This window comes from Rana temporaria, chromosome 1, assembly GCF_905171775.1.
Source record: "Rana temporaria chromosome 1, aRanTem1.1, whole genome shotgun sequence".
NCBI lineage: Eukaryota > Metazoa > Chordata > Amphibia > Anura > Ranidae > Rana > Rana temporaria.
This window is the reverse complement of record NC_053489.1, coordinates 242345707-242371798: the sequence shown is the minus strand read 5'-3', so window position 1 is coordinate 242371798 and position 26092 is coordinate 242345707. Positions and strand designations below refer to the sequence as shown.

Here is a 26092-nt window from a genome sequence, read left to right as displayed (position 1 = left end):
CATCAGATCTATGTCCGGGGTCCCCCATCTTTGACATATGGTCAGAAAGATGTTGGGGTGAAGAGACCAATCCCCCGGAACCAACTACTGACTCCTCAAGAAGACCGCCTGCCAATTCTCTATTCCTGGGATAAAGACAGCAGATATGCAAGGAACATGCTTCTCTGCCCAGGCCAGGATTTGGTTTACCTCGTTCTGGGCAGCGTGATTTTTGGTGCCCCATTGGTGATTGATATAAGCCACTGCAGTGGAATTGTCGGATTGAATTCTGACAGGACAATCCTGCAACTCGAGAGTCCGGGCCCTTAGGGCTAGGTGAGCTGCCTGAATTTCCAGGATGTTGATGGGCAATGCCTTCTCGAGTACTGACCACCTGCCCTGGACAGTCATCTTTCCTAGGACTGCTCCAACCCAGAATGCTGGCGTCTGTTGTCACCACTTTCCAGGTAACTGGGAGAAAGGATTTCCCCTTCTGCAGATTTCTGGGCACCAACCACCAAGAGAGGGTTTGACGCAGTCTTGAGGACAAACACATCGGAAATTCCAGAGCCTGAATCTTCTTGTTCCAGGCGGATAGGATACTGTTTTGCAACAGTCTTGAATGGAATTGGGCATATGGAACAGCTTCGAATTAAGCCACCATCTTCCAACAACTTCATGCAAAGGCGAATGGAGGGATACCTCTTCGCCCTGACCACCTGGAACAGTTCTTTTATAGAGGTGATCTTTGCCGGGGGCAAAAATACCTTCCTCTGGTCTGTATCTATCTCTAGACACAAGTACTCCAGCCTTTTTACTGGACACAGGGCCGATTTCTCCAGATTGAGAATCCAACCTAAGGACTCCAGATACCTGACTGTACCGAGTATGCCCTGGTTCAAGCAAGCTACTGATTAATCCACTAGCTGCAGATCGTCCAAGTACGCCATTATTGTTACACCCTGAGCTCTTAGCCTGGCCATAAGCGGGGCCAGAACTTTGGTAAACACTCTGGGTGCAGTGGATAGACTGAAGGGCAAGGCTACTAACTGATAGTGGTGCTGTTCCAACTCCAAATCGCATAAGTTTCTGGTGAGCGGGAAAGATGGGCACATGCAGATTTGCGTCTTTGATGTCTATTGACGCTAGTAGTTTTCCCCCCTGAAGGGGAAAACCGACCGGATTGTCTCCATGCGAAAGGAGCAGACATTTAAGAATTGGTTCAGACCCTTGAGATCTAGGATTGGTCTGACATCTCCATTTGGCTTTGGAACTGTGAAGAGATTTGAATAAAAACCCAAACCGTGTTCCTCTGCGGGAACCTAGTGCCAGAAATAAAAATATTGGCCCGGATTCACAAAGCACTTGCGCCGACGTATCTCGAGATACGCCGCGTAAGTGCAAATATGCGCCGTCGTATCTGTGCGCCGTGCCCACAAAGCCAAGATATGCCTGAAAATAGGCTTCATCCGACCGACGTAACTTGCCTACGCCGGCGTAGAGTGAGCGCATATTTATGCTGGACGTATTTGGCGCTCCCATTGATTTTCTATTCACATACGCAAATAAGGGAGATACGCCGATTCACGAACGAACGTCCGTCCGATGCAGTGCACATAGAGTCATACGTCCGGCGTAAAAGGGGTGCAAAGGGGTGCAGCAGGGAACACAAGCCAACGTATTTTACGTAGAACGTGAATATGACTAGGCGTAGGTTACGTTCACGCCGTAGGCAGTGATCCGATGTATCTCAGGCAGTTGTTCCGACGTGATTGTGAGCATGCACAATGAGATGCGCCCACGGGGCGGCACATGCACAGTTGGCGATACGTATCCGTCTGGCGCTCGGCCCATCATTTGCATGGGGTCACGCCTCATTAGCATGGCTCACATCCACTTCCACTTACTCCGACTTACGCCTGAGAAACCCAGCGCAGATTTGGGAGAAAGTGCTTTGTGAATTCAGTGCTTGCCTCTCTGCGCTGCGTCGGCCGAGCGTAAAGGAGATACGCTACGGCGGCATAAATATGCGCCAGTGTCTGTGAATCCGGGCCATTGTGAACTGTGAACTCCAGTCTGTAACCTAGAGATGCAGTAAAGATGGATTTCTTCCTGCCAGGTTGCTGAGAATTGCCGAAGCCTTCCCCCCACTCGATCGAATGGGGGCGCCCCTTCAAAAAGAGGCCTTGGGGCTTGGTTTAGTTGGTTTCCGCCCCCAGGGTTTCTTGTGCCCCTGGGCTTGACTTTGAGTCTCTCTTCTAGCACCTGATGGCAGAGGCCGTCAAGACTGCCTAGAGGCTGGTGACCCCAGCACTGGAGAGGAAGACTGTTTAAAATAAGGGCGCCTACTGCTTCTTTTAACTGGTAAAAGGGAACTCTTCCCATTTGAAATTTTTTGGATATATTTGTCCAAATCCTCCCTGAACAACCGTTCCCCGTGAAAGGGAAACCCAGCTAAGAGCTTATTACAGGGCACCTCGGCTGACCAATTTTTCAACCACAGGATTCTGCGCATATGCAACAGAAGCGAAAGACACGAGGCCTGATGAATAGAATCCTTAATGGCGTCAGCCGAAAAACACAACGCCCTCAGCAGCTCGGCTAAATCCTGCACTTGAGCAGGGATAACCCTGAGGACCTGCAGGTTGAGCTACAGCACCCGCTAAAGAAAAAGAGGTCTTTAACAAAGACTGGAAAGAAGATGCGATCAATGCAGTCAATCTCTCCTCTAACCCTCCCAGGGCTGAGGCAAAAATCTCCTCAGCAACATACACAGGACCAGGTGGGACATGGGCGGCTACAGCACCTGACAGCCCTGATGGCTCACCCTGGGCATCCATATCGGTTTTATCAGGGGAGGATGGTACTGTGGAAGCATGACCAGATCCTCAGAGCCTGACAGCGATACCCTTAGAGGCTTCTTTGGAAGTTTAGCCCCAGTACTCTTGGGAGGAATAGTCCTGAGCACAAAAGCAGAGGTACTTTACAAACAAACATGCATCAACTGCTGAGCTATAGTCCAGCTAAAAAGAGCTGCTATTAAAGTTCAGCCTGATGCTGAGCAAGATGTATCTTTTGGGAATGCCTGTATACACCAGCTTAGCCTGCTCCCAACGCTCTGTGTCCCTCCAACAGCCAGATTATATTAAAAACAGATTTATAAGGGTAGGGCTGTCCTGCGCCGAGCCCAGCAATGTAGACGCTGGGGCACGCAACGTCTATGGCGCTAAGCCACGCCCCTTTCTTCCCCTTCCTGAAATGCTTGTCTATGCAAGACATCATTTCAGCGCATGCGCACACCACTTAGAGCAGGGCGGCCGCGAGTGGCCTGGAGCGTGGGTAGGCTTCCGTTGCTATGGGAACTCCCAGAACTCTATACCAGCAGTGGCTTGTGAACAACCCGGCCACCAAGGCGGCTGCAGACAGACCCCCTCAGCACACAGAGTGGATGTAGAGGAGACAAGTAAACCAGGTATGCTCACACCCTCTAGTGGTAGCACAGGCACGACACCATCAGCTTAAAAGGTTTCCTGAGTGAACAAAGTTCCTCAGGAACCTTCACTTACCTCTCACGTCGCAGGATTATGCTGAAAACTCAGACAGACCCAATCTTCATCCATCACGGCAGGTTAAGTAATTAAACCTTCAGAGACCAGGATCCTGGACAGGGTTTTCACTCCCCTGGACTTGTACCGCATCCTGCCAGAAAAACCTTTGGTATAACCAAGGTACTGGAAAACCAGGATCCAGCCCTCCGAAGAGAGGCATTACAGGCAAAACCTTGCTCTTCTTTACCGAGGCCTGGGTACCATCCACTTTGGCCTCAATGGCACTTTGGATGGATGCGGTTACAAGCTTGCTTTACCCAAAAAAAGGATCCTCCAGCGAAGCTCTTGATAGCACAAGCTAACCATGACCAACACCTTAGACACTGGTAAAAAAACTGAGTTACTCCCAGTATGGGAGGGGTTATATAGGGGAAGGGGACTTCCTGTCTTGGGTGTGCCAGTGTCCATCACCTGAAGGTAGGCCTATAACCCATATAGTTATTAGTATCCAGCTCTGTGTCCCGTGATGTACAAAAAAGAAAGATGGTACACACGTGCAGTATAGCCCCAAGAGAGGAGACTAATGCAGGAGTAGAAGGGCCCAGAGCCCACACAGCCATTGAAAAAGCTGTTCAAGTGTCCATTTTAAACACTGGTGCAGCTACTCTTTCCACCACCAGCTGTGCAATCATTAGTATTGTGGTCAGAACCAAGCAGACTGACTACTTAGAGCAAACCAGTACTGTATGCACCAAACAGGCTCCCTGTAAGCAAGAACAAAAACCTACTCGCTGAGATAAGGTCCATTAAAGGCCTGGCAGCACCCCCCACAGGCAAAGATCCAAGGAGCTTGAGACTCCTGATAGTCTTCATTCCCTTGGCAGGCACAAGAGATTTTCAGGGACAGGGTTCCACCAGATGGGTATGCACCATGGCCCTGGACCTGCAAAGCACACTGTGGCCTATCCAACACGGTGCATTTAAGTACCAATGCAAGCACCTTCAGCAGAGTGCAGTGCCAAAAGACACATTACATATTCTAATCGACAGAGTACGTCTTCTGTAGTAGAGCCGAGGATGAGCTGCAAAATGTGCCCTTTCTGGCTCTGTAGCCAATTAAAACATTTGCTGGATGAAACCTGAGATCGAAGCCCCCAAAGCGACTCTCTTTCCTCTCCTCCGCCATGACACCCGAGTGACTTCCGGGTATCGCGGCTTCGGCGCTGTGATTGGCTGGAGCCGTCAGTGACAGCACGATCGCCTTCACTAACGGCACACTGAGTGCCCTTGCGCCGTTGTCTACGGCGCGCATGCGGTGCAGTTCTTTCTGCAAATATCTCCTAAACCGTGTAGGTTTAGGAGATATTTGTTGCACCTACAGGTAAGCCTTAATGTAGGCTTACCTGTAGGTTAAAGTGGTCTGTAAAGGTTTACAATCACTTTAATATACGATTAAGAATCATTTAACACATGACAAAGGATTCCCAAATCACCATGAATTATCTAAAGAAGACAGTAGGGCAGCTTGATTTTCAGCTACAATTGACAGAAACAGGAAACAATACTATCTCATAACAGAAGAGTTGCTATTGTGATTTTAAATTTTTAATGCTGTAAAACTGTGGATACCTCTGCTGCTTTACGTCCTTTATCTGCAGCATCTGCAGTAACATAGGCTGTTGCCACACCATAGGTAGCCCAAACTAGGGCTTTAGGTACCAAGGCACGAAATGACTCTCCAACTTCATTGGCATAGCCTAAAAAAGAAAGAGACAAATATCATCTTCAAACACTATCACTGAAAACTACTGTTATAGATATGCTATGATAGAATTATGTCTATCTAGTCAACACGTGACTATAGTCCCTCTGTGTATTTTCATTTCGTTTCTCTCCTCTCTTCCACAAGGGCTTTGATTTTAGGAAGGGCTAGTCATTTTGTTTGCATAACATTAACATTGTATATACACAAAACAATGTGTGTCCAACAGTTTCTATTACAAAACAAGAGTATAGTGGGTATAGAAAATAATCACCCCCTGTAAAATAATCACATTCTGTAGCTTTGCAGACTAAAATGAATGAAGACAGACACGTTTTTTTTTTTTAAATCAGCTGTATTTATTAGTGCAACGTATAACATGCAAGTGAAAGATAACACACCAACGTGACAGAAAAAAAAATAAAAAAAAAATAAAACCTTCTAAAAAAAAAAAATCACTGAGTTGTAAATAAGGATACCCTTGTGTCAGTATTTTGTTGAAGCACCTTTTTTTTTTACTTTAATTACAGCCTTCTTTAATCCATTGGGATATGTCTCTACTAACTTTGCACATCTAGACTTTGCAATATTTGCCCACTCTTCTTTGCAGAACTACTCAAGTTCAGTTAAATGTTATGTGACCATTTGTAGACTGCAGCCTTCCAAGTCATTCCACAGATTTTCGAAGGGATTTAAGTCTAGGCTCTGAATAGGCCAAGCAAGGACATTCACGTGTTTCTCCTGTCTTCATTTCAGGCTGCAAAGCAACAAAATGTGATTTTAAAAAGGGGGTGATTCTTTTCTATACCCACTGTAGAATAAACCATCAAAGAATAATCTCCAATAAATGAATAAACAACGGTGGCAACAAATATAAAAATATAAACATGTTTAGAAAGGTACGGTAAAGAGCTTATATTGTCTGTCTGATGCTTTTAAAGCGGTCCTCCACCCTAAAGTGGAGTCCCGCTGATCGGAACCCTCCCCCCCTCCGGTGTCACATTTGACACCTTTCAGGGGGGAGGGGGGTGCAGACACCTGTCTAAAGACAGGTATTTGCACCCACTTCCGGCCACACGCTACGGGCGAAAGACGGGCATTCCGTCACATCCCGTCTGTCGCCCGTTGTGTGCTGGGAACACTCGGCTCCCAGCACACAGCGTGTGAGCCAATCGGCGGGCGCAGCGCGACTCGCGCATGCGCCGTAGGGAACCGGGCAGTGAAGCCGCAGCGCTTCACTTCCTGGTTCCCTCAGCGTGGATGGCGGGGGGAGCAGCAGAGTGACGAGCGATCGCTCGTGCTCTGCTGCGATCGGCGCTGGACTCCAGGACAGGTAAGTGTCCTAATATTAAAAGTCAGCAGCTGCAGTATTTGTAGCTGCTGTCTTTTAATATTTTGTTCCCGTGGCACATCCGCTTTAAATGTTCTTGTGTTTCTAAGCCTAAATTTAAGTAAAGTACAGTGGCCCCAGAGAGAGAACTTAAAACATTTCCTTTCCCCCCTCCTTCACATTTTTTTATATACACCGGCTAGGCAGAATAGGAAAGAGGGAAAGGGAACATTTTCAAAAACTGCTAGCATTAGAATTCTTTTCCTCTTAGATTTAAAAAAAAAATAAAAAAAATATATATATAGGCCTCTTTTAACTTGTATTTTTGGTTCCTGCAGCTGGCAGGGAGTAGTGCCATTTCAGAGACCTTTATTTTCCCTATATCCAGGGTCAGGAGTGATTTCACACCTCATACTTACAAAACATGGTCTTTAAAAAGGACGCAGTACTGTAGCAGCCAAGGCATGGTTCCAGAACTACAGCCAACAATTCAAATGGGTCCTTGGTGTGTAATTCACAAAACATTTCTTAAAACCATTACATTAGTTAAAACAATATAGTACAATTTCTGCTTATGTATTCTTTGAAAGAGTGGGTTTATTCCGAAAGTGTGAAGGGCAGAGGTTGGCTTTAACCACTTGCCGCATGAGTTTTTACATCGACAGAATGCCACGGCTGCGCAAATGGGCGTATATATACATCCCCTTTAATTTGCCACCGGCGGCGCACTCGCGAGCTCCCCGACTCCCTGGGCTCGATGTCCCGTGATCGGGTCACAGAGCTGAAGAACGGGGATTTGAGACAGAGCTTTATTTTGGGATATTTAATAACCCCATGGCTGTTTATGTTATACTATTTAAAGCAGAGGTCCATCCGAATTTTAATTTTTTTTCTAAACGCCAGCATTTACAAATACCGCAGCCGCTGACTTTTCAAAAATGGACACTTACCTGTCCAGCACGCCCACAATGTTGGCAGCCGAGGCTGAGCAATCACTTCTCTCTCGGCTTCCCCCGCCGCCATCCTCGGTGAGGGAATCGGGAAGTGAAGCGTTGCAGCTTCACTACCCGGTTCCCTAATACACATGCAGGAATGTCGACTGGTTTCTGTTGAAATGGCCGATATTTGGCCCAAGTGTACCAGGCTTTTTTTTTAATGAAATATAGCACATAAAAATGCCAAGAAGGTAATAAAACGCCCAAAATAATCTTTTTGAAGAGTAGACACCCCAAGGTGATCTAATTTTTTAGCCACAAAGTGCATAAAACACAAAGCTTGATATTGTTGTACTAGATACTGTGCATTATTAATATACTGTACAGGTCATACAGAGGAAGGCAGAGGTGATGGGGTTAATATACAGGTCACAGAATGGAAATCCAGGAGAATGCTCATAATCCAAAGTACTTGCATATCAAAGCGAGTTTCCCCATTGAAGTCAATGGAAATGAAAATAATTTGTTCCGCATTGACTTCAATGGCATGCAATACCGCATGCGGCCAGAGGTGTGGGGGGGGGGGGGGGCGCGCCAGAGAGCCTCGGAAATGGTCGGAAAGGCCCAAGTACACCTCAGCACACCTCGGAATGACTCCTTTCTGTGCATTTCCGAACGGCGCCATTTGGCTTCAGCGATCCCCACCTCAGGCAAAACAGGGTACTGCACGTACAGTCATGACATCGCCTCCGGTTTACTGAAGACTAAAAGGCGCAAAAAAAAATAATAAATGTGAGCATTCAAAACTGTCAAACTTGGCGTTTTAAAATGCTTTTAAGTGCAAAGGTGGGATTTGGGGGGTCTTATAGACCTCAGATCTCTCTATAAAGAGTAACTATCACTGCCTATTACGGTCACAAGGGATGTTTTATTTATTTTTTAAAGACAGTAAAAAACTGTTAAGCACAAAACTGTTTTTGTTTTTTTTAAAACGCGTTCGAAATATTGCTGCGCAAATACCGTGCAAGATAACGTTTTAAAATGACCGCCATTGTATTCTCTAGGGTCTTTACTAAACAAGTATATATATATATATATATATATATATATATATATATATATATATATATATATATATATATGTTTTGGGGTTCTATGTAATTTTCTAGCAAATAAATTATGATTTTTACATGTAGGAGAGGAACGCCTGAAGGTGCTCCCTGCATGTTGGGCCTCTGTATGTGGCCACGCTGTGTAAAAGTCTCACACGTGGTATCGTCATACTCGGGAGGAATAGCAGAATGTGTTTTGGAGTGTAATTTGTGGTATGCATATGCTGTGTGTGAGAAATAACCTGCTAATATGACAATTAAAAAAAAAAAAAAAAAAGACTTGATTTTGCAAAGAATTGTGGGGGAAAATATGACAACTTCAAAAAACTCACCATGCCTTTTTCTAAATACCTTGGAATGTCTTCTTTCCAAAAAGGGGTCATTTGGGGGGTATTTGTACTTTTCTGGCATGTTAGGGTCTCAAGAAATGTCAGTACTTCAGGTGTGATTAATTTTCAGATATTGGCACCATAGCTTGTGGACGCTATAACTTTCACAAAGACCAAATAATATGCACCAATTTGTACTTTTTTTTTTACCAAAGATATGCAGCAGTATACATTTTGGCCAAAATTTATGAAGAAAAATAACTAAATTTTCAAAATTTTAGAACAGAAACAAGAATTCATTTTTTTTTTTTTTTTTACAGAATTTTCAGTCTTTTTTCTTTTATAGCGCAAAAAATAAAAAACCCAACGGTGATTAAATACCACCAAAAGAAAGCTCTATTTGTGTGAAAATAATGACTACAGTGGTGTATAACTGAGTAATTGTCATTCAAATTGTGAGAGCACCGAAAGCTGAAAATGTATCTGGTTAGGAAGGGGGTTTAAGTGCCCAGTGGTCAAGAGGTTAATCAGTGTAACATTATCTTTTGCATTATACAAATAAATTGTTTTATTTTAATTGTACACAAAAATATGTAAACAGACAACATATCTAAAACCTTTGTGACTAGTTTTTGTGCATTCCCTCACCACACTTCATGTGAACAAGCCCTTAACCACTTGCCGACCACCCTATAGCAGTTTTACTGCTTGGGGGCGGCCTTTGTGTGCAGAATCAAACACAGTGTGTGTGTATGTATATGTGTGTGTGTATATATATATATATATATATCCCTCAAAATTTGTACTCGCCTGCTCGCATTTGGCGAGTACATTTTAACTGGTTGCGAGTAGCAGAAAAGGTGCCCAATCAAGTGGAACTACTGGCTTTCTCCTGTTGTCTCCCAAGTCCCACCTGTTAAAATGATTGGTTGCTAGCGTCCCAACAACCATTCAGGTGCTTGGAGGACCCGGCATTCAGAGGATGAAGATGTAACTTCCTCCTTCCCGACTTCCGACCTGCTGACAATGGAAGGGAACAGGAGAGGACATGCTGTCTGCTCTCAGACACTTCTGAGATGACTGGCTGTGAGTATGGGGGGACCTGTGTGCTGTCTGGATCTGGACACTGCTGACAATTTGAGTGAGGATCCTGGGGAGAAAGTGAGCAGAGGAGTCCGGCACTCAGAGCAGGGGGAGGGGTCAGGGATCACACTGAACAAGTGTAGAGGGAAGACATGCTCTCCCAGGTCCTAGAGCTGTGTACACTGATCTGCAACATCTCCCCCTCTACAGAAATGTGGAGGGATGGGGGAGCCATTCATCACCACACCATCCACAGTACCTGTACCCCATGCCTGCAGTCTCTCTGACCCTCTCCCTGCCATGCCTGCAGTCTCTCTGACCCTCTCCCTGCCATGCCTGCAGTCTCTCTGACCATCTCCCTGCCATGCCTGCAGTCTCTCTGACCATCTCTCTGCCATGCCTGCAGTCTCTCTGACCCTCTCCCTGCCTGCAGTCTCTCTGACCCTCTCCCTGCCATCTCTCTGACCCTCTCCCTGCCATGCCTGCAGTCTCTCTGACCCTCTCCCTACCATGCCTGCAGTCTCTCTGACCCTCTCCCTGCCATGCCTGCAGTCTCTCTGACCCTCTCCTTGCCATGTCTGCAGTCTCTCTGACCCTCTCCTTGCCATGTCTGCAGTCTCTCTGGTCCTTTCCTGTAGTATGTCTAAAGTTTTTCTGACCCTCTCCTGTAGTGTTTCTACAGTGGGCACAGAAATGCTTGCCCAGGGTCCAATTAACATTAGACGACCATGTATGATCTGAATAAAATATGATCATTTACAAGGGGCAGGTTGGGTGGGGCAACTTGTGGCGAGTAACTCTTAAGGCCTGGCTAGTAGCTCAGGACTTGAAATGTTGAGGTGTGTGTATATATATATATATATATATATATATATATATATATATATATATATATTTTACACACACATACATACACGATCCTGTGCTTCCTGGTAGGAGGCGCAAGTGCGTACCTGCCGGCGGCTCACTCCCACTGATTACACACAGCGGGAGCCGATCAGAGGGTACAGTGGACTCAATGTCCGCCAGCACCCGTCGATCCTCAGCCACAGAGACAGAATTGCAATCTGCCTATATGAACAAGGCAAACTGACGTTCTGACGGGGAAAGGCATGGATCCTGTGTCTCTGTAAGGCTCCATTCACACTAATGCCTTTTTTTTATGCATTTTGCAGAAATGCAGGGAAAGTTTTTAACATGGTTTCCTATGGAACATGTTCACATCAATGCTTTTTTTGTGCCTCTGCATTTTTGGTAAGGGTCGGGACCTTTTTTCCTGCAAAAAGCAGCGTTTTGCATGTAATAGAATTCAATGGACCCGCATCCAAAACGCAAGTACTGAGTTTTTTTTTTAACCTGTTTATAGCTGGTTGTTAAAGGAAATGTAAGAAGAAAAAAATTGTCAGCTAAAAAAAAAAAATGTAAAAACGCAAATCGCGGTAAAAAAGTGTGTCAAAAAACGCAGCAAGCACCGCAAAAAGTGCTCAAAAGCAATATGCACAGGTGTGAATCGAGCCTAAAGCAGGGACTAGGATCCAAGTATTCCTCTTGTAAAAGCACCTCCCACACTGTAGTAAAACCCAGGCTAGGTACACAGTTAACCCTTTGATTGCCCTTGATGTCAACCCCTTCACAGCCAGTTTCATTAGTACAGTGACCGTGTGTATTTTTACCACTGATCACTATATTAGTGTTGCTGGTTCCCAAAAAGTGTCAGTTAGTGCCGGAATGTCCGCCGCAATAGTAGTCCCGCTATAAGTCGCTGATCGCCGACATAACTAATAAAAATAAAAATATCCCACTGTTTATAGATGCTAGAAAACTTTTGCGCAAACCAATAAACGCTTATTGGGATTACTAAAAATATGTAGCAAAATACATATTGATGAAGAAATTAGTTTTATTGGGTATGTTTTATAGCAGAACGTAAAAATATTTAAATTTTTATTCAAAATGTCAGTCTTTTTTTGTTTATAGTGCAAAAAATAAACGCAGAGGTGATCAAATACCACCAAAAGAAAGCTCTATTGGTGGGGGAAAAAAATTACAAATGTTATTTGGGTACAGTGTTGCATATCTGTACAACTGTCAGTTAAAGTAATGCAAAAAATGGCCTGGTCATAAAATGGTTAATTCTTCCTGACACTGCCTACACGCTTTTAAGCTAAGATCACACACTTATGCAGTGCTTGCAAGTCACAAGGCCCTTGCAATCTGCTGTGGGTGTCAATAAAAAAACGAACAAAACCCTAAACACAGCGCTTTTGCCTGCACCGGGTTGCATAATACAAAAAGACCATAAGATCCAGTTGCTTTGTATCTCAAAAAAGGTGCATTGAATTCTTTAGTGTGATTTGAGCCCATTCAAAATGAATGGGCTCAAATCGAACCACATGTGAATTGAGCACCAATGCGTTGCGGTTCCTGTGCGATTCATAGTGTGAACCGAGCCTTAAAGCGGAGTTCCTCCCAAAAATAAAATTTTAAGTCAGAAGTTAAAAATACTGCAGCTGCCTAATATTAGGACACTTACCTATGCAGGGCGCCAGCAATTTCGGCACCCGAAGCCGATCTGTCCCTCAGCTCTCAGGTGGAAGAGCCACCATCTTTGGTAAGGGAATCAGGAAGTGAAGTCTTGTGGCTTCACTTCCTGGTTCCCTACTGCGCTTTCAAGCGAGTTGCACTGCGGGAGGGACGGAGAAGACAGCGTGGGGGGGGTGCAGACATGGTGTAGATCGTCGCGGATACTGCAGCGATCTATGCCCGAAGTGGGAGCAAATGACTGAATTAGGCAGGTATCCGAAAAGCGGAAGCTCCATTTTTGGGTGGAACTCCGCTTTAAGCAATGCTTATATTAACCCGGATCTGAGATGACAACTCTTAGAGCAATATAGATTATATTATGTATAATCTCTGCAAAGTTTTTCCATGTGCTTGGCCATATCAAAATACTTCAATGTGTTTTAAAGTACAGTTCCTTACCATTTTTAAAGTGTACACATTAAAGTGACGCGGCGCGCCGAGGGGCGGGGTCGAGTGATACAGTGATGGCTATGGCCGCTCGCTGTATCACGGGAGCGCAACCGCAATTAGTGACCACAATGCGAGCTCTCGCATGACTGTGGTGACTAATTGCGGGGAGGACCAGAGACAGCCACCGAGGGACCCCAGAAGACGTGGATCGGGGGCACTCTGTGCAAAACTAACTGCACAGTGAAGGTAAGTATAACATGATTGTTATTTAAAAAAAAAAAAAATGTTTTCCCTTTAGTAACCCTTTAACCACTTCCCGACCTCCTCATGTACATTTACGTCGGCAGAATGGCACGGACAGGCACAATCACGTACCTGTACATGCCTGCCTAGACGTGGGTGGGGGGGTCCGATCGGGACCCCCCCGGTACATGCGGAGGTCGGGTCCACTCGGGGAGCAATCCGGAACGACGGCGCGGCTATTTGTTTATAGCCGCTCCGTCGCGATCGCTCCCCGGAGCTGAAGAACGGGGAGAGCCGTGTGTAAACACGGTTTCCCCGTGCTTCACTGTGGCGGCGCATCGATCGAGTGATCCCTTTTATTAGGGAGACTCGATCGATGATGTCAGTCCTACAGCCACACCCCCCTACACTAGTAAACACATACACAGTGATCCCTAAATGTTACAGCGCCCCCTGTGTTTAACTCCCAAACTGCAACTGTCATTTTCACAATAAAGAATGCAATTTAAATGCATTTTTTGCTGTGAAAATGACAATGGTCCCAAAAATGTGTCAAAATTGTCCGAAGTGTCCGCCATAATGTCGCAGTCACGAAAAAAATCGCTGATCGCCGCCATTACTAGTAAAAAAAAAAAAAAAAAAAAACTATCCCCTATTTTGTAAACGCTATAAATTTTGCGCAAACCAACCGATAAACGATCATTGCAATTTTTTTTTACCAAAAATAGGTAGAAGAATACGTATCGGCCTAAACTGAGGAAAAAAAAAAAATGTATATATGTTTTTGGGGGATATTTATTACAGCAAAAAGTAAAAAATATTGCATTTTTTTCAAAATTGTCGCTCTATTTTTGTTTATAGCGCAAAAAATAAAAACCGCAGAGGTGATCAAATACCACCAAAAGAAAGCTCTATTTGTGGGGAAAAAAGGACACCAATTTTGTTTGGGAGCCACGTCGCACGACCGCGCAATTGTCTGTTAAAGCGACGCAGTCCCGAACTGTAAAAACCCCTTGGGTCTTTAGCCAGCATATTGGTCCGGGGCTTAAGTGGTTAATGAATGTATTAAAGTGGATGTAAACCCACTCTCATCCTTTCTAAACTACTGCCATAGTGGTTATCTATAAAGATATACATGCTTCCTGCATGTATCCTTACCTGTTAAATGTCTCCCCTCTGTTATGAGACCTAAAAAAACTGCAGATTCTGTGGGTGGTTCTGTTGTCCGGAGCTCGGTGGGTGGAATCACGATGTCAGTCGATTCCCCGCCCACTTCTACACTCCCCTTGTCAATATGCATTTTCTCCTGTGCATTTCTTATACTGAACTTCTGCCATGATCACTAACATCCAGTCAAAACCCACAAAAGTCAACACATTCAGCAATCCCTATCATGCTGAGGGGTGGAGCAGCCAAACCTGCGAGAGCTGGAGAAGAAAGGAGGAGGGGGTCTAAAGTACACATAATGTCTCCCTTAGGTGATTTATATATCTTATGCATGAGCCTGTCACTCACAGCAAGGGGGAAGAACTGACTCCTATTTCTCTGTGTGTCAGTTTTTATCTCACCGAAAAAAGATAAGAGGATTGCTCAGAGCTGGATTACCTGTTGGTGGCAAGACTGGGCACAGATGATATGAAATCCTATACTGTACAAGATGCAAACCTTAATAAAAAAAAAAAATAAAAAAAAAAAAAAAAAAATAATATATATATATATATATATATATATATATATATATATATATATATATATATATATATATATATATATATATACACATACACATACACATACATACACACACACATATACACACACACAAATACATACATACATAATATATATATATATATAATATATATATATATAATATATAATATATAATATATATATATACACATACATACATACATACACACACACCCACCTGAAGTAGTTCAAGCCTTTTTATTGATTTAATATTGATGATTTTGGCATACAGCTCATGAAAACCCCAAATTCCTATCTCAAAAAATTAGCATATTTCATCCGACTAATAAAAGAAAAGTGTTTTTAATAAAAAAAAAGTCAACCTTCAAATAATTATGTTGAGTTATGCACTCAATACTTGGTCGGGAATCCTTTTGCAGAAATGACTGCTTCAATGCGGCGTGGCATGGAGGCAATCAGCCTGTGGCACTGCTGAGGTGTTATGGAGCCCCAGGATGCTTCGGTAGCGGCCTTAAGCTCATCCAGAGTGTTGGGTCTTGCGTCTCTCAACATACTCTTCCCAATATCCCACAGATTCTCTATGGGGTTCAGGTCAGGAGAGTTGGCAGGCCAATTGAGCACAGTAATACCATGGTCAGTAAACCATTTACCAGTGGTTTTGGCATTGTGAGCAGGTGCCAGGTCGTGCTGAAAAATGAAATCTTCATCTCCATAAAGCTTTTCAGCAGATGGAAGCATGAAGTGCTCCAAAATCTCCTGATAGCTAGCTGCATTCACCCTGCCCTTGATAAAACACAGTGGACCAACACCAGCAGCTGACATGGCACCCCAGACCATCACTGACTGTGGGTACTTGACATTGGACTTCAGGCATTTTGGCATTTCCCTCTCCCCAGTCTTCCTCCAGACTCTGGCACCTTGATTACCGAATGACATGCAAAATTTGCTTTCATCCGAAAAAAGTACTTTGGACCACTGAGCAACAGTCCAGTGTTGCTTCTCTGTAGCCCAGGTCAGGCGATTCTGCAGCTGTTTCTGGTTCAAAAGTGGCTTGACCTGGGGAATGCGGCACCTGTAGCCCATTTTCTGCACACGCCTGTACACGGTGGCTCTGGATGTTTCTACTCCAGACTCAGTCCACTGCTTCCACAGGTCCCCCAAGGTCTGGAATCGGTCCTTCTCCACAATCTTCCTCAGGGTCCGGTCACCTCTTCTCGTTGTGCAGCGTTTTCTGCCACACTTTTTCCTTCCCACAGACTTCCCACTGAGGTGCCTTGATACAGCACTCTGGGAACAGCCTATTCGTTCAGAAATTTCTTTCTGTGTCTTACCCTCTTGCTTGAGGGTGTCAATGATGGCCTTCTGGACAGCAGTCAGGTCGGCAGTCTTACCCATGATTGCGGTTTGGAGTAATGAACCAGGCTGGGAGTTTTTAAAAGCCTCAGGAATCTTTTGCAGGTGTTTAGATTTAATTAGTTGATTCAGATGATTAGGTTAAGAGCTCGTTTAGATATCCTTTTCATGATATGCTAATTTTTTGAGATAGGAATTTTGGGTTTTCATGAGCTTTATGCCAAAATCATCAATATTAAAACAATAAAAAGGCTTGAACTACTTCAGTTGTGTGTAATGAATCTAAAAATATATGAAAGTCTAATGTTTATCAGTACATTACAGAAAATAATGAACTTTATCACAATATGCACATTTTTTGAGAACCACCTGTATATATATATACATACACACACACACACATATATATAATAATATATGTGTGTGTGTGTGTGTGTGTGTGTGTGTGTGTGTGTGTGTGTGTATATATGTATGTATATATATATATATATATATATATATATATATATATATATATATATATATATATATATATATATATGTATATACACACACACACACACACACACACACATACACATCAACTTTAACCACTTCCGGACCGCCTCATGTACATATACGTCAGCAGAATGGCACGGACAGGCACATCAACGTACCTGTACGTGCTCTGCTTGACGTGGGTCGGGGGTCCAATCGGGACCCCCCCCGGTACTTGCGGCGGTCCGGTAAGCTTCAGGAGCGATCCGGGATGAGGGGGCGGCGGTTCGTTTTTGTCCGCCCCCTCCGGATCGCTCCCCAGCCAATCCGCTTCCTCCCCCGCCTTCCTCCGCCTGCATTGCAAACACAGGCAGAGGAGGAAGTGATGTCACCGCTCCTCCCGCCGGTATATTCGTCCGGCGGAGGAGTGGAGAAATTACACAGTGAGTACACAAGCACTACACTAACACCTGTACACATAGGCATACAATCCCCCCAGCCCCCCCCCCTGTCACTAAATAGCAGTGATCATTTACTGATCACTGCATTTAGTGTCAGTGTGACAGGCAGTTAGTGTTATGTCCAGGGTAGCCCCCTACCCCCCCCCAATAAAGGTTTTAACCCCTTGATCACCCCCTAGTTAACCCTTTCACCCCCCTTTTGCCAGCATCACTAAGCGATCGTTTTTCTGATCGCTGTATTAGTGTCGCTTGTGCCACTAGGTAGCTAGTTTTTTTTTGAGGTTCGCCGCCATGTTTTATAGCGTTAGAAAATTTATGGGGGTACCTAACGCTATAAAAACATGGCGGCGAACCTCAAAAAAAAAATAGCTACCTAGCGGCACGAGCGACACTAATACAGCGATCAGAAAAACGATCGCTTAGTGACGCTGGCAAAAGGGGGGTGAAAGGGTTAACTAGGGGGTGATCAAGGGGTTAAAACCTTTATTGGGGGGGGGGGGTAGGGGGCTACCCTGGACCTAACACTTTTAACCCCTTGATCACCCCCTAGTTAACCCTTTCACCCCCCTTTTGCCAGCGTCACTAAGCGATCGTTTTTCTGATCGCTGTATTAGTGTCGCTCGTGCCGCTAGGTAGCTAGTTATTTTTTGAGGTTCGCCCGACAGGTTTTTATAGCATTAGGTACCCCCATAAATTTTCTAATAAAGGTTTTAACCCCTGATTGCCTCTAGAGTTAACCCTTTTACCAGCGTCACTAAGCGATTGTTTTTCTGTTCGCTGTATTAGTGCTGCTAGGTAGCTAGTTATTTTTTGAGGTCCGCCGCTAGGTTTTTATAGCGTTAGGTACCCCCATACATTTTCTAATAAAGGTTTTAACCCCTAATTGCCCCTAGAGATAACCCTTTCACCCCCCTATTGCCAGCGTCACAAAGCGATCATTTTTCTGATCGCTGTATTAGTGTCGCTGGTGCCGCTAGGTAGCTAGTTAGTGCCAGTAACGCTTACACCCACGCGCAAAGCATACGGGGATACCACATGTGAGACTTTTTGGGAGCCTAGCCGCGTACGGGATCCCAAAAACCAATCACCGCCTTCAGGCTTTCTAAGGGTGTAAATTTTTGATTTCACTCCTCACTACCTATCACAGTTTCGAAGGCCATAAAATGCCAAAATAGCACAAAAACCCCCCAAATGACCCCATTTTGTAAAGTAGACACCCCAAGCTATTTTCTGAGAGGGATGTCGAGTCCATGGAATATTTTATATTTTGACACAAGTTGCGGGAATATGATAAACTGATTTTTTTGTGCACAAAGTTGTCACTAAATGATATATTGCTCACACATGCCATGGTTATATGTGGAATTGCGCCCCAAAATACATTCTGCTGCTTCTCCTGAGTACGGGGATACCACATGTGTGGGACTTTTTGGGAGCCTAGCCGCGTACGGGGCCCCGAAAAGCCTTCAAGATTTCTAAGGGCATACATTTTTGATTTCACTCCTCACTACCTATCATAGTTTTGAAGGCCATAAAATGCCAAGATGGCACACAACCCCCCCAAATGACCCCATTTTGGAAAGTAGACACCCCAAGCTATTTTCTGAGAGGGATGTCGAGTCCATGGAATATTTTATATTTTGACACAAGTTGCGGGAATATGATAAACTGATTTTTTTGTGCACAAAGTTGTCACTAAATGATATATTGCTCACACATGCCATGGTTATATGTGGAATTGCGCCCCAAAATACATTCTGCTGCTTCTCCTGAGTACGGGGATACCACATGTGTGGGACTTTTTGGGAGCCTAGCCGCGTACGGGGCCCCGAAAAGCCTTCAAGATTTCTAAGGGCATACATTTTTGATTTCACTCCTCACTACCTATCATAGTTTTGAAGGCCATAAAATGCCAAGATGGCACACAACCCCCCCAAATGACCCCATTTTGGAAAGAAGACACCCCAAGCTATTTGCTGAGAGGCATGTTGAGAGGCAGGAATATTTAATTTTTTTGCCCCAAGTGATTGAATATTGACCAAAAAAAATAAATTACAAAACGTTGTCACTAAATTATCTATTTCTCACACATGCCATGGTTATATGTGGAATTGCACCCCAAAATACATTCTGCTGCTTCTCCTGAGTACGGAGATACCACATGTGTGGGACTTTTTGGGAGCCTAGCCGCGTACGGGACCCCAAAAACCAATCACCGCCTTCAAGATTTGTGCGAGTGAAATCAAAAATGTATGTCCTTAGAAATCTTGAAGGTGGTGATTGGTTTTCGGGGTCCCGTACGCGGCTAAGCTCCCAAAAAGTCCCACACATGTGGTATCCCCGTACTCAGGAGAAGCAGCAGAATGTATTTTGGGGTGCAATACCACATATAACCATGGCATGTGTGAGAAATATATCATTTAGTGACAACGTTTTGTAATTTATTTTTTATTTATTTTTTTGGTCAATATTCAGTCACTTGGGGCAAAAAAAAAAAATATTCCATGGACTCAACATGCCTCTCAGCAAATAGCTTGGGGTGTCTTCTTTCCAAAATGGGGTCATTTGGGGGGGTTGTGTGCCATCTTGGCATTGTATGGCCTTCAAAACTATGATAGGTAGTGAGGAGTGAAATCAAAAATGTATGCCCTTAGAAATCTTGAAGGCGGTGCTTGGTTTTCGGGGCCCCGTACGCGGCTAGGCTCCCAAAAAGTCACACACATGTGGTATCCCTGTACTCAGGAGAAGCAGCAGAATGTATTTTGGGGTGCAATTCCACATATAACCAGGGCATGTGTGAGAAATATATAATTTAGTGACAACTTTGTGCAAAAAAAAAATCAGTTTGTCATATTCCCGCAACTTGTGTCAAAATATAAAATATTCCATGGACTCGACATGCTTCTCAGCAAATAGCTTGGGGTGTCTACTTTCCAAAATGGGGTCATTTGGGGGGGGTTTTGTGCTATTTTGGCATTTTATGGCCTTAGAAACTGTGATAGGTAGTGAGGAGTGAAATCAAAAATTTGCGCCCTTAGAAATGCTGAAGGCGGTGCTTGGTTTTCGGGGTCCCGTACGTAGCTAGGCTCCCAACAAGTCCCAAACATGTGGTATCCCCGTACTCAGGAGAAGCAGCAGAATGTATTTTGGGGTGCAATTCCACATATAACCATGGCATGTGTGAGCAATATATCATTTAGTGACAACTTTTTGTAAAATGTTTTATTTTTTTTTGTCATTATTCAATCACTTGGGACAAAAAAAAAAAAAAAAAAATCAATGGACTCAACATGCCTCTCAGCAGTTTCCTTGGGGTGTCTACTTTTCAAAATGGGGTCATTTGGGGGGGGGGGGGTTTGTACTGCCTTGCCATTTTAGCACCTCAAGAAATGAGATAGGCAGTCATAAAATAAAAGCTGTGTAAATTCCAGAAAATGTACCCTAGTTTGTAGACGCTATAATTTTAGCGAAAACCAATAAATATACGCTTATTGCGATTTTTTTTTACTAAAGACATTTGGCTGAATACATTTTGGCCTAAATGTTTGACTAAAATTTTGTTTATTCGATATTTTTTACTTTTTGTTATAAGAAAAATCTTTTTTTTTTCAAAATTTTTGATCTTTTTCCGTTTATATCGCAAAAAATTAACATCGCAGAGGCAATCAAATACCATCAAAAGAAATCTCTATTTGTGGGAAGAAAAGGACGCAAGTTTCGTTTCGGTACAACATTGCATGACCGCGCAATTACCAGTTAAAGCAGCGCAGTGCCAAATTGTAAAAACACCTTGGGTCTTTAGGCAGCGTATTGGTCCGGGGCTTAAGTGGTTAAAGAGGGAGTTCACCCATTTATTATTTTTTTTTTTTTCTCCCCTTGGATTCCTGCTCGTTCGGTCTAGGGGAATCGGCTATTTGTATTAAAATATGAGCAGTACTTACCCGTTTTCGAGATGCATCTTCTTCCGTCGCTTCCGGGTATGGGTCTTCGGGAGCGGGCGTTCCTTCTTGATTGACAGTCTTCCGAGAGGCTTCCGACGGTCGCATCCATCGCGTCACTCGTACCCGAAAGAAGCCGAACGTCGGTGCGGCTCTATACTGCGCCTGCGCACCGACGTTCGGCTTCTTTCGGAAAATCGTGACGCGATGGATGCGACCGTCGGAAGCCTCTCGGAAGACTGTCAATCAAGAAGGAACGCCCATTCCCGCAGCCCATACCCGGAAGCGACGGAGAGGATGCATCTCGTAAACGGGTAAGTACTGCACATATTTTAAAACAAATAGCCGATTCCCCTAGAGAAAACGAGCAGGAATCTAAGGGGAAAAAGTGCCCTCTAAGGGTGAACCCCCGCTTTAAGGTAAAAAAAAAAAAAAAAAAAATTGTGCCTTTATACCACTGTAATGTTTTTTTATGCCAGTGTTGATGAGCATTTGATGACATCTGCAGCACTCAAGTTGAGTAATTTTTTTTTGTAAACAGGCAAACAAATGCAGTGGCTTCTAAAGTGAAAAAACAGACATAACAGGAATGTTAACTTCTATAGCGTATTCGCAGTAAGAAATGAACATGAATGCACTTACACCCCTTTTATCCATATTTGTTAAAGGTGTGTTCAGTATTTTATGCTAGGCAATCTCTAACTTCTGTAGGCTAATTTTAGCACATGTATACTGTTATATTTCACTTTAAACATTCTATTCAAACTGGGCCTCATCTCCCAAGAGGGTCAGTTCCATTTTAGCAGCTGCCAAACCCTCCACAATAAATAAACATTTTGTGGGGACCGTTTTTATTTTTTTTGGCCAGCCCTATACCCCCCCCCCCCCCTTTCTGTCATTTAGGCTGCAAGACCACGCTTCACTGCAATCTGTCTCCCGCTGTGTCCACCGGACATGGGCGACGACAGATCACTGACATCACTGCACAGGCATGTCAGTCATTGTTGAACTCCCATGAAGCTGGCCGCTGGGGAGATCACATGACTGGATCAGAGCACTCCGAGAAAAGGTAAGTATATGCAACTTCCTTTTACAGGGAAGTTGGTATGAGACAAAAAAGGGTCAACCACCTTAACCTGACGCCCTGTCAGGATCGGGCCATGCTCCAGTGCAATCTGTCACCCGCTGTGTCCACCGGACATGGGCGATGACAGATCACTGTACTAGCCCGCTGTCGATACCATGTGACCAATCCCAGGCTTTTCATTGTGAACTATTGCAATGAGCTCTGTGATTGGTCACAGTCATCACATGGTACAGACAGGGCCAATCACAGTCCATTTGTACCATGTAATTAACTGTGGCTAATCACAATAGTAAACACTGAATGAGTAGTCTTTATTCAGGAAAAAAAAAAATGGTTGCTTATAACTCTAAAATTTACAGTTATAGTGTGTAAAGAAAAATAAATCCTGATCACTTCCCCAGAGTAGTAGTGTTACTATGGTAACTCTGTATTGCTCCAGTCACTGAATGTAACATATTTTACATTCTGTCACCAGTTTCCCTGATCACCGCTGCACCAATTATAGGAAGACGCTGTACCGCACTGGTGACAGTATGTAAAAATTGTCCTGGTTTTTTTTAAGTGCATGAAATTAGATAGGCCATTAGTACATCAGAACTGATCGATTTTCACATACATACGGATTCCATAACTTCCCTATAATATACACCTATTTGTGTTATTTCCACCAACAAAATGTAGCAGTATACATTTTGGCTGAAATTTATGAAGAAATAAAATTTAGCAAATAAACAATCTAACAGAAACAAATAAAAATATGTTTTTTTTTCTAAATTTTCAGTCTTTAATAATTTGTTTTGCAAAAAATGAACAGCAGTGATCAAATACCAATGAATTAAAGCTCTATTTGTGTGAAGAAAAAAATAAATAAAAATCTTATGGGTACAGTGTTGCACAATTGTCATTTATAGTGTGACAGAGCTGAAAGCTGAAAATTGGCCTGGGCAGGAAGGGGGTAAAAGTGCCTGGTATCGAAGCGGTTCAAGGGGTTGTAAACCTCTGACATGAAATATGAACAAAGCATATCCCTATAGTGTGTGCTTGTGTAAAAAAAAAAACACCATGTGTAATGTCTGTCTGCCGCTTTGTTTCTCTGCCATCAGCATTATTCACTTCTGACAATTTTTTCTGATGCCAAGAGAAAAAAAAATGGTGACAGGGGAGGGTCCTCCGACAGATTGACAGCCTCAGCTCTGTTCCTATGGTGTGTGTGTGTGTCTTTCCTCCAATCAGCTCTCAGAACTCTCCTTGTTTAGCTCTGCAGTGTAACATCAGCTCTCTGTCCCCTTTTTTTCTGAACTCTCAGACAAGCTTTATAATTCTGGAAAAGATGTAGAGAGAACTGTAGATAGACAGGTACAATTGATGTAGGAGGATTTGTTTATTCTCTGTGGGCCACCTGAGTCCAGTCCCTTCACTGGGTATATGTAAGGGTTTACAACCACTTTAAAAGTCTTTTTTTTTGTTTTGGATAGTGAAGAGGGATTCGATTACCAGACAGTTTTTATTGCCGGTGACTTGTCCTCAATGTTCCCCTAACGGGGAAGTTCCTTCATTGACTGCGCAGGCGCAAACTTCCCGACGGAAATCTCTGAACCTCGCCCGGCATCCAGGCTCATTCTTTAACATCCCCGTGGATTGGAGGATGTTAAAAAAAAAAGAGCCAGGAGGCCGAGCGAGCGGAGCGAGCCGTCTGAGAGCAGCGAGGACGTGAGGCCGACTGGCCACTTACCTCGAAATCCACGTCGCGGTTCGGGGATTTCCGTCAGCAAGTTTGCGCCTGCGCAGTCCTTGAAGGAACCTTCCCGATAGCTGGAACCATCTGAGCACATCAGCTTGCGCATGCACTGGAACTTCCACGATAGCTGGAACTAGCACGGCAGATCAGGGACCTAGGAATTCCCTTGATTTGAAGAGATTTCCTCTAACTTCATGTTTGGCTATGGTATAGGAAATGAAGGGAAATCTCCGCAATGGGACACAGATGGTGAAAAAAAAATCTGAGAGTAGTTATAACCTCCCTTGCTCTATCCAAAAAAAAAAGGGGGGGGGGGTTTTGCTTATAGTTCCACTTTAGGCATCCAACATTTCCCTATATATCAGGGTTCCCAGTCCTCCGCTGCAGTTCAATCTGCCGATGTCACTACAAGACACATGCTGAAGGAGAATAAAGATAGGACTCGCTGCCTGCCAGAATGAGTATTATTGATTTTTACTTATAAGGATCTTTTTATTTTAACATTTTGGCAGCAAGATCCATAAACAGATCCGCTGCTGAAGTGGAGCCAAACAAAACAGATGTCACTTTTGTGCCATCCTCATCTGTTCATTTTTTTTTTCCCCTCCAACTTGCGACCAGCGAGCGAAAGAGAGCGTGTGAGCGAAAGAGAAAGCGCGCGAGCGAAAGAGAGAGCGCGAGAGAAGAAAAAAAAAAGAAGGGGGAAAAGAAAAAGGAGAGCACTTTTTCTATTTTTGCTTTTGGACCTAGGAGGTAACTGCATGTAAACAGACACATCACATGTCTGTTTACATTTACCTGCTGAGCTTCCGATTGGACCTCCGGAGTGACAGGCAGTGTTTATTTTTACATCAAATTTCGATGTAGTCTTTTAGACTAAAACGCCATTTGAGTTTTAGTCATCTGAATGGTTTTAGCTGTATTTTAGTCGACTAAAATTAACAGTGGTGACGTGAGCCCAAGTCAGTAAAGTACACCAATAAAAACTGAAAGTGAACAGAGAGTGAAATACTTTGCTGTCACATATGTGGATTTCGGGTGACATGTTCTCTCTCAGCCCACTGTGAAGGTCATTAGAAGTGACAAAGTAATTAAGGAGAAAGCAGTGTGGCTCTATGCTGAGTGTCTCCTATGCTATGAGTGTGCCCAGCAGAAGTCACTTACCCAGGTACCTGACCCACGTGTCCCTGTAGAGGTCAGGCTGTGCACCCTCCTGGGTATGAGGAGCCATGCCTGCTGCTGGCCAGGAAGTCAGTAGTCTGGTTTGGGGTAGGACAGTCAGGGAGAGTCACACAAGATAAGAACACACACACACACACACAGGTATGAGCACTGCCTCCTCACACACACTGAGGCGAGGCTACACACATGGGACAGACTGATAACTTTGCCCTCGGCACCGCTAGACAAGCAACATCCACTCTACAGCGGCTGCGCCATACCACTCCAGCGCCTCTCTCTCACTCCACTCCATTACAGAGACATATAAAATGGTTATGTGGTAAAGTCACGGCTTGTAATAGTCATGTTGTCTGCAGCAATGTCACCGAGGCTGCCCGTTATATAACAGCCCAGCAGCCGCTCTGAGGAAGCGATACATGACAAGAGATACACACAGGTCTCTGCGCTCTAAGCTCAATACTAATATTGTTAGACAGTCCCAGGCACGTTCTGACCGAGATCGCCCAATGAATGGACACGGACGGGGTCATGTGACTTCCTCTACAGAGAGCGCCCACTTTAACCTTTTCACTGCTCTCCACTGTGAATAGACCATTTTGGCAATTTTTCACTTGTTTTATTTATTTATTTTCAGAGTTTGCAAAACACCATCTCGGACAATTCAATTTCTGAAAGCACAAGAGCAGTACAAAAAAAAAAGATGCTACTAATTTTGTATGTCCTGTGATGGTTGCACAAATGATATTTTTAGTATAGGCTCGGCCCACACTGCCTCACCCTTATGCCGCGTACACATGGTCGTTTTTTGTGATGAAAAAAAACCAACATTTTTAAAAACGTCATTTAAAA

At 44.0% G+C, this 26092-nt stretch overlaps 1 protein-coding gene across 1 annotated transcript in view; it reads right to left on the bottom strand.

Moving 5' to 3' along the window:
- MTFP1 (mitochondrial fission process 1) overlaps nucleotides 1-25521 on the bottom strand; it is a 44178-nt gene extending 18657 nt beyond the window's left edge. The window contains exons 1-2 of the mRNA XM_040352050.1: nucleotides 25226-25521; nucleotides 5157-5284 (exon numbers count right to left, since the gene is read on the bottom strand). Coding sequence (XP_040207984.1) covers nucleotides 5157-5284; nucleotides 25226-25292 — 195 coding nt within the window. The 5' untranslated portion in view covers nucleotides 25293-25521. The remainder of the gene's footprint in view (nucleotides 1-5156; nucleotides 5285-25225) is intronic.
- Between the last annotated feature and the right edge of the window lie 571 nt (nucleotides 25522-26092).